General features: G+C 40.4%; 1 protein-coding gene across 1 annotated transcript; it reads right to left on the bottom strand.

Moving 5' to 3' along the window:
- Nucleotides 1–550: 550 nt before the first annotated feature.
- Nucleotides 551–9351, bottom strand: LOC118390305 (T-cell leukemia homeobox protein 3-like). Its single transcript, XM_035780747.2, has 3 exons — nucleotides 8649–9351; nucleotides 6127–6364; nucleotides 551–2053 (listed from the first exon to the last, which is right to left on the bottom strand). The coding sequence occupies exons 1-3, from the start codon at nucleotides 9088–9090 to the stop codon at nucleotides 1840–1842; spliced, it is 894 nt and encodes a 297-aa protein (XP_035636640.1). The 5' UTR covers nucleotides 9091–9351; the 3' UTR covers nucleotides 551–1839.
- Nucleotides 9352–9674: the final 323 nt, after the last annotated feature.

The raw sequence follows: 9674 nt of genomic DNA on the forward strand, positions 1-9674 counted from the left end.
CTGTATCAATTATTCTGAGCAGAGAGGCTTTATTAATGGCTGCTCTCCCTAATGGCCTCTCAGACTATCAGGAAGAGGGTTCGTCCTCTTGCACCATCACGTCTGCTCAGCTCTAGTGTGTATGAGTATGAATAGGCCTATCTAAATAGCTGTTGGTGATTCTGCAGCTTTATATGGCGATGCTGAGATATCTTTTGTGATGTCACATTCTTCACCACATTCATAATGGACACAGCATTGAGACCTATCAATCTCCCCCCAGGTCAGCTGAATGTGAGTCAACAGCACTCAGTGGGGGGGCTTTAATGGGGAGAGCCTTTTTATGGTCTCTGTGGATCTCCCCCTGTAAGTGCCTTAGATCTGTCGTAGGCTAAATCCTCCCAGGTCAATGTGTTTGTGTGCGAGAGAACGTTAGTGGTATCGATCTTTCTGATGCTGTTTTTGTTTGCATTGTATTTGAGTGTAACGAGCATGTACTGCAGACATTCCACTTTCTATGTAAACAATAAAGTAGCTATGGAGACCAACAGAAGGGCATTGAAAAATAAAGAGCGATTCAAAGCTAAAACAAGAGAATGCTTTTTTATTATTATTAGGTTTTGTTTAGTTATTTACATATTTGTCAAATATGATACACGGTGAGAGATGCTGTTATCATCCATCTATTTCACCGCGTCAAATATTCTCAGATGACTCATACAACAAAGTCCTTTACACCACAGTTGAACGAAGTCAACCAGACTCTCCACCTCTCAGGTCTGATATACCACCCTCATGCACCACACTTCCCAGTGAATGGGTCCAGCCTGGCATGAATAAAACAACACTATAAATAATTAGCTTCCTCTTTTACTGGATTTCTTCTTGTCCCACTGGCAAATGTTATTATTCTAAAATAGCCCTTGAGCTGTGTATTAACCCTTCATGAGTTATATATATATATATATATATAGAAAAAAAAGTAGATGTCTTGCTAGTGTTCTGGGTGTCTCCTGTTTGAAGAGGTAGCAGTTATCTGGTTTGTCCAGACATCACTAAACACTTGCCCAATAGAACAGCAAGCAGTTGATTCTACAACATCTCACTTGTGGCTATCTGGTTTTATAGTTTGCCTTCTTATTCAAATGTAATTATTCACCCTAATTGAGCTTCAGAGTGTTAATAGATTGGAATCAAAGCGTGTAATACATTCAGTGGCTTTTTAGGATCAGTGTTTGCCTTAAGTCCGTCTCCACCCAGTACAAAAAACATCCTGCTAACCAGCAGTCTAAAGAGGAAACCATTAGATGGAATTCAAGATGGAAAATGAGAGGATGATGAGAATGATTCCATGCAACAACGACATTTTATATATTCTCAGAACATTAGTGTATTCTCTCTCTGTTTCCCATCCATTTCTCATCCTTTGCAGACTGGTCGGCTCTGAGATGCAGGGGCACAGAGCTGATAGTGTAACTGTAGTGGTGAAGGAACAGATGGGACGTGGGAGAAACAGATGAGCCAGTCTGTGCTGTGTCAGTCAGTCAATATGTCCGTTTGGAATTATAGGGCTGGCTCAGTGACGTGTGTCACGTACATCGCCACAGCTCATAGGCTACCACCCAGGATGCGTCTGACACAAAGGACCCAGCAAACATTCTGCATGTCCAGATCATATCAGGGTACTTAGGAACTGGAGTTTTTGCTTAATCTTCAGACTCCCTCAGACACAATTTGGCTATGTTCTGGATGGACAATAATAAATCATTAATTTCAATTTGCTCACGGATCACCTTTGTAGGCAGTTTCTTAGAAATCAGTCAGAGTATGTAATGTCTAGAGGGCCCCACCCTGTCCCTGTCACACTAGAGCGGTGACACGGCCCATCTTTGCTGCTTCCTCAGAGGCCCACGGCTGCAGGTTCTGCAGGGCGAACAGGGAGGAGTTGTGGATGCAGAGTGGATCGGACGGAACCGAGTCACTCAAGGACTTCTGGAAGGCATCATGCTGCAGCTGGATCATCAGCCGATTGGCCTGCTGCCGCTCCGCCTCCCTCTCCTCAGCTGTCTGTCGCCTGGCAACGAAGACAGGGTGGGTAGGGAGAGGACAGGGACAGAACAGACATAGGCAGGACACTTATTAAGATCCACTGTCAGAGGAATTGGTTACACAGACAGAAAATGTGATGCACCCAGAGACATCGAGGCCAACATCAGAACAGGGACACTGATGACGACCACCTGTCAGCAGCTATCACATGGTTGATTCAGTAGAGCAGGAGAGACACCACACTGGCATGAGCCATAATGAACCATGGGAGAAACCAGAGAGGACACTGACCTATGTTGCCAAACAGAACATGATTGCACATTATTGCACTCAAGATGGAGCAACTCTTGCAGATAATATAGATAAAACAGAATCTTCTGTGTACATTTTATATTTTGCAGACACCACTATAAGAAATATTATTATTATTCATTCTAAAAATAGTAACGTGTTGAATATTTGCAAATGTGTCAAATTGTTAATTTATTGTTCGTATTTGACCTTTGACATTTTCCAGTGGCAACCTGTGCAGTAGCTAGACTAGACAACAGTATCATCACGTAAGCACATTTTCTGGAAATATAAGACAGTTCAGTGTATTTCAGTGGCATTAATCGTGCACCAAATTGTTTCATAACAGGCTACAATGTTGCATGTATTTACGTTTGATAAATTTGCACTGAGCCTGACATCTTTTTTCGACCGTGTGTGGGCCAAAGCTACTGTGAGCGCAACAGTGTGTCCACAGCTGATGACCTGGCTAAATCAATTCTTAGCCTATACGGTAGGTTAGGATAGGCTACGTTTCATAATGATATTACCCACTGGCATATGCCTCCCCCCTTTCAAAATACAAAATTATCTCAGCCTCATTGAAAAATGTGTAGAATAGCATGAGATTAGCTATAAAACTGCACATTTATCTCTCTGCTCCGAATGATACTTGAATGTAATGAAATTCCAAAGATCTGGAAATCATCATTTGTCCTACCACTTATAAAAGGGGGAGATCCAACTCTTTAAATAATTATAGGCTAATGTCAAATCTGCCACCCCTGGCGAAAATACCTGAAACCCTTGTTAGTGAGCAGCTAAAATCATTTTTATACACTAACTCTATTTTATCAAAGTACCAATTCAGCTTCAGGAAGAAGCATAGCACAATTACAGCAGCCATGAAGGTTTTAAATGATATCACTGAAGCCATTGACAAAAAACAGCACTGTGTCTCACTTTTTATTGATCTCTCGAAGGCTTTTGATACAGTTGATCATGCTATACTGAGGCAGAGATTGTCGAGCGTAGGTCAGTTGCATGGTTTGCTAACTATCTGTCTGACAGAACTCAGTTCACTCAATTTGATGGGTTCAAGTCTGTTAAATTGTCTGTCTGTAATGGTGTGCCCATGGCTCTGTACTTGGTCCCCTCTTATTCACTATTTATATAAATAATTTAGACAAAAATTTGCAAAATGCGCAACTTCACTTTTATACTGATGATACTGTTATTTATTGTTGTGCCTCGTCTCTCACAAAAGCTTTACAGAACTTGCAAACTGCTTTTTATACTGTTCAACATACCTCAATTGAAGCTTATCCTCAATACCGACAAAACTAAACTAACTGTGTTTTCTCAAGCAAGAATAAACCTCTGAACCTTTCACCTATTACTACCTGTCAGGGCAATGAGATTGAGACTGTAACCTCATATAAATATCTTGGAATTTTAATTGATGACTGCCTCTCTTTTAAATTGCATATTCAACAAATTACAAAAAAATTTAAGCTGAAGTTGGGATTTTATTTTAGGAATGAGGCCTGTTGTTCTTTTGAAGCCAGAAAGAGGTTAGTGTCAGCTACATTTATGCCTTTACTAGACTATGGGGATATTTTATATATGAATGCTTCCACTCAGTGTTTGAGATCAATTGACACCGTTTACCATGGAGCATTGAGATTTATTTTAAACTGCAAAACCCTTACGCACCACTGCACTTTATATACAACAATTGGCTGGCCTTCTTTAGTCAATCATAGGCTCAGTCACTGGAATACTTTTACAAAGCCATTTTGGGTTTACTACCATTTTATTTGGGCATTTTTATTGTTCAGAAATGTGGTGGGTACTCTCTTTGTTCGCAGGACTTTATCCTGCTAAGTGTTCGAAATGTCCGAACTGAATTTGGTAAAAGGGCTTTTATGTACTCTGCGCCATAGACTTCGAAAAGTTAAAAAATACTTTCAAACTGGAGGAACTTGCCTCGATTAGTGTTTTTAAATCATTGATGAAGGATTTTGAGGCTGATTCCCTGACCTGTCAATGTTTTTAATTAGCTGCTTTATGATTTTGTTATACTCTTGTGATTTTTTATTTATTTTTTACAATATTACCTGTAGTTTTTCTACAGGTACTACTAGATTACCTGATTTCCTGTAGTTGTTGTCTGTTTGTAATTGTGTAATGACTTGGTGCTGCCTATCTTTTTTTATTTGTATTTATTTATTTCACCTTAATTTAACCAGGTAAGCTAGTTGAGAACAAGTTCTCATTTGCAACTGCGACCTGGCCAAGATAAAGCATAGCAATTGGCCAGGACGCTCTTGAAAAAGACATTTCAAATCTCAATGAGCCCTTCCAGGTTAAATAAAGATGAAATATATAAAAATGGCAACATGTGGAATTGCAGGAAATTATTGAAAAACTGCAGCCTTTTCTCTCAGTGTCATGGCAAAATGTGTAAAATAACATGAGATCAGCTATAAAACAAATATTTCTGTTTGCCCCTTAGCAAAGTGTGTAGAATATTGGAAAGTTAGCTGTCCCTCCCTTCTCTCAGACCTTGCGGTAACTGCCAGTACACAGCTGATATTACCAAAGTTGTAGGCTAGTTGTACACTTTTTGGCTATTTAACCTATGGTTTTCTTCGTCAAATAAATGCAGATATTTGTGTCAACATAGCTCACATAGATTTAGCCAAGTCCTACATAATAATAGGCTAATTCATTTTTGTTATGAGTCAAATGATAAGCCTACTTCAGTAGGCACATCTTAATACTGACCCAATCCAACACATATGACACCAGAGCGATGCCTGTGCAATACTCATAAAGCTAGCTCTTTCAAACTAACTCTCTTAACACTGTTTATTGTACTCAGGCTTATTGCTCCAAGAATGCTCCTTCGTGATATAACATCACAATTTCTTTTGTGTCCCTACATTACATTTGATTGTGTGGGTGTGCAAGTGATCCACTTAATACTTTATAGGTTAAGCTATTACATCTGAATGTTTTATCTCCAAAACTGTCAAGCCATGTTTTACATATGTCACAAGATCTTTGATCCAAACACTGTCCAATATTACTGATACTCTATAGAGCTGAGTGAACGGTGTTAGGAAAACCATAATCCATGAACTGTCCCTAGACTTGTGTCCTGACTGCAGAGCGGAGTGGGCAAACTATGGTCCGTGGGCCAGATCCGGCCCACAAGCTCATTCAATCCGGCCCGCTCGAGGTTTGAGTAAAGAAAATATGCCATGTTGGGTTAGAAAAACACTCCCGGCCATTCTTCAACGTCTAAAACTAAATAGAAAGCATGGAGAAATTATAACGGACTTTTATACATTCTAATGACTGCCCTTTTTCTGGCACGCAATTTGATTTTGACAAACAGTGCGGTCCTCTGTTGAATTTCGAAATCTCAATGTGGCCCTTGAGCCCAAAGGTTTGCCCAGCCCTGCTGTCGAGGGTCATGGTTGTGTTTGTGAGCTGTCCAGTAACATAAAGCGGAGTGAATATGCCTGTTAGGATTTGCGCACCTGAGTTATTGGGTACCCATTAGCATTGATGCACAATTAGCTCGGGACCTAACCCACCTCTATAACATGTATTAGAAGTCAAAGTTACTGCGGATATTGTATTCAAGATATCATTTCTAAAATTGAAAATTAACATCAGAAAGTAGTAACTGATTATATGTTTCTCTGCTGACCACTCTAGAGTAAATGTAGACTAGATCCTCATCTTTCTCCAGAGAAAGCACTCAGAAAACAACTCATCTTTCCCCTCCTACCCCTCTCCAGCCCAGTGTCTCACCTCCACTTGGTCCTGCGATTCTGGAACCAGGTCTTGACCTGTGCGTCGGTCATCTTGAGGGTCTTGGCGAGAGCGGCCCGTTCAGCGCTGGCCAGGTACTTCTGTCTATGAAAGCGTTTCTCCAGCTCACAGATCTGCACCCGGGAGAAAGATGTCCGCGGCTTCTTCCTCTTCGGAGGGGTGCGGTTCTGATAGGGGTGACCAATCCGCCGGGTCACTGTGAAAGGCGTCAGTGCAGCTGTGTGTGTGTGTGTGTGTGTGTGTGTGTGTGTGTGTGTGTGTGTGTGTGTGTGTGTGTGTGTGTGTGTGTGCGTGTGTGCGTGTGTGTGTGTGTGTGTGTGTGTGTGTGTGTGTGTGTGTGTGTGTGTGTGTGTGTGTGTGTGTGTGTGTGTGTGTGTGAGACATTGGACAATCAAAGAAAGCAGGTCATGAACAGGTTCACAAGATCTTATGTTGTGTTCAATTTGTTGAAGGACATTGTAGTCCGCATGAGGATCTCTAAATTGATACTATAATCAAAAGAAATGTACAAGCTCATTGGTTTGACCTATATACCACCCTTCCCTCTCTCTCATAGAGGTGGAATGTTGGAGTACAGCTGAATATGTTTTATAGCTGTTTTATGGGTCTTTAGAGGCCATTTTTTTTCATTGAGTAATTCTAATCTAATTATAATCAACGCAAAATCCAAGTTGAGCATATGTTTAAATTATTCTTATTTATTTTGAAACATGGCAAAATGATCAATTCAGTGTTAGACCATGGTTAGTTGATAAAAGTACTGCTCAAAAGATCGTTGTATTATATTTCCTCTGACACAGTGGGTTATTGCCTAGTAGTAGCAGACATTGCTGTAATAGTCAGGAAAATAAGATGTGTTGACAGTCAATAATGCTGATGATGTCGATGAAAAGAGGTTGAGTGGTTTTCCCCATTCAATTCTGATGTGGAGAGTTTCTTCCTTTTGTCACAAAACACTGACAGGCAATCATCTATAACCCTTCTGCAATATTAATGACACTTTACATAGTGCCCCCCGGAAGATAAACAAAGGTTCTGATACATGTTATAGGACATCCACTGAGACAGACTGAGAAAAATGATTTACGTTACAGATGGAGAGGTTTCCTATTTTACTTTTTTTTCCTGAAGTGTCCGATTTACAATTATTTTATTACAACGTGACAATGCCAAACAGTAGGCCTACCATAAGTATTGGCCAATTATCTCATTTCTGTCAATGTAGGAATAGCTTAGTAACTTTCAAGTATTTTCTACTGTTAATTCATTTAGATGTTCCATGTAAACATTTAGTTTGAATAAATAGAAACAGAAAGGCTTTACCCCTTCTAGTACCCCAAATTATGTTTTAAAATACTGCAATAACAGTATATGTTCTGTGGAAATAATAATTATTATTATTATTATTAATAATTAAAGGCCACATTTATGTAATAATAACAATAATCATCATCATAATACACTTAGCATTATAATATGTCCCGTTTAGCAAGACACACACACACACAGGATTCAAAATCTAAACAAAAACTGTTCCTTCAGTAGTAACAAAATTAGGTCGAGTTGCTAAAGACAAGTGATGTAGCTAATACCCTACGAAGAAGTCCGAAACACTTGTGCAACGTATCTGAGCACTTTCGATAACAGCACACCCCTCCTATTGATCTAAATCGAAATATCAATTTCACATTTGGATAAAATGTGTTTATTTTCATAAACGGTTCTAAATTGATGAAAATGTAAATGAGTTATAGTTTAATGCGAGTATACATTTTTGGTCTTCCGGTGAAATAGGCCTGTGTTTATTTATTAGAATAACACGGGTTGCATTTTTATATTTGTGATCAGTTCATATTTTCTTGTTCAATTGTGTGGTAAAACCTGCATGAAAAGTGTGCTTATTGTTATATTGACATAGTTTTAATGTTGCAACTTGCAAAGTATCGTTGTGCCCAACGCATCGCTTTGAGAGAACGAACCTAACTCGGGTAGTATTTCTACCGCATGTTTTAAAGTTGTTTTCATGTTAGTCTTTCGCCTTTGAGTTAGGCTAAACCGTACTTTGAAATATGAAATAATATAGTATAATGAATAATTCAGTGTTCCCTTATTTGGATATGTTTGCATTTTCTTTGCATGCTATGTTCTTGTTGAATTTATTTATATCCGTGTTTTCCCTCAATAGAAAGCTTTCAGAATTGGGCTACAATTCAAGTTAATCTGGTGACCTGATTCGACTAGTCCTGTATAATTTATTTGTGGAACTGGGTAAATCCATGTAAACTCCACGAGTGAAACGAAAATTCCCCTTTGAAAAATAATAGGCTAAAACTTATGAAAACACTGAATTTACCGAGTTGAAATGGAAATGACCACAGCCTGGTGATGATCAGGTCTGCTGCAGTACATCCCAACTATGTGATTGTAGGGCCGGTTCCCCAGTCCCAGATTAAGCCGCCCCTGGACTAAAATACCCTACACATTGAATGGAGATAGTTTACCTGCGAATCTTTCCTTTGCGAATCTTTGGCTGCTCTCCATCCAGGGGAAGCTGATGCTGCCTAGCCCTGGTACCGCGCTGGCTATAGGAGGAGGCACTGCGGCGGCCAGCGGCCTGTGCGCCGGGACTCGTATCACCCCTCCTGGGGTGAAAGTCAAGTTCACTCCGTATGCACTTGATTCCTCGTATGATGATGCGATTCCATGGAAAGAACCGGAAAGCGAAGTGAAGGGCGCTGCACTGGCTCCACTTGGACTAACGAGGTGGTAACTTCCTCCACTTGTGAAGTTCCCAGTATCCGAACCACTCCGGGTGGTGTTCTGTGAACCGTCCTGCTCGGTACCACTGAGAATCTGGTCAATGCCGAAACTAATAGGTTCATGATGGGGAGGTTGTGAGGGCTGATTTACGCCGCTGGGGCTTGAGCTTGGCGCCCGCTCCATTCTCTCTCCCAAAACCTTTCCAGTACCTTTACGCAGTCCTCGGACAGAGCCGATGTTGCATAAGGTTGTGATGTAGCCTACGAGTAAAAATGTGTTATCTTGAGTTAAGCATCCAGCTCTTTCCCGATTAAATCTCGTTTTGGATAGTTTGAGTTCTATGGCTTTCTATGGCAGCGAGTTTTCCACCATCCTTCGCGGCTCTGACGGATCCGTCCATTTGCGATTTTGCTGATGTTTGGCACACTGTCTTCGCAGGGCAATCGCAGTTCGGATCAATTCTATTTCGCCCACTACACCCCCCGAACGCAATAGTGTTTCCTCTGTCCCTCTTCCGATTGGTTAGAGTAGCTTACCTGCACCTTATTGGTTGAAGTTTTAACTTTAATTTGCTGAATTGAATGGGAGCTGAGGGAACATTCCAAAGTGACATCATTTCTTAAAAAGCGCTCATTGCGGCGGATTCATTATTTTGTTGGCTGTAGGCCTATTGTCTACCACCAATGGTGTGTTGTTATAGTCCATCATAACCACGGTTTATGAAAAAAGGGAATGCTTTCAGAGATTTAATGACAATGCTTTGATAG

The sequence above is a fragment of the Oncorhynchus keta genome, chromosome 11, assembly GCF_023373465.1.
Source record: "Oncorhynchus keta strain PuntledgeMale-10-30-2019 chromosome 11, Oket_V2, whole genome shotgun sequence".
NCBI lineage: Eukaryota > Metazoa > Chordata > Actinopteri > Salmoniformes > Salmonidae > Oncorhynchus > Oncorhynchus keta.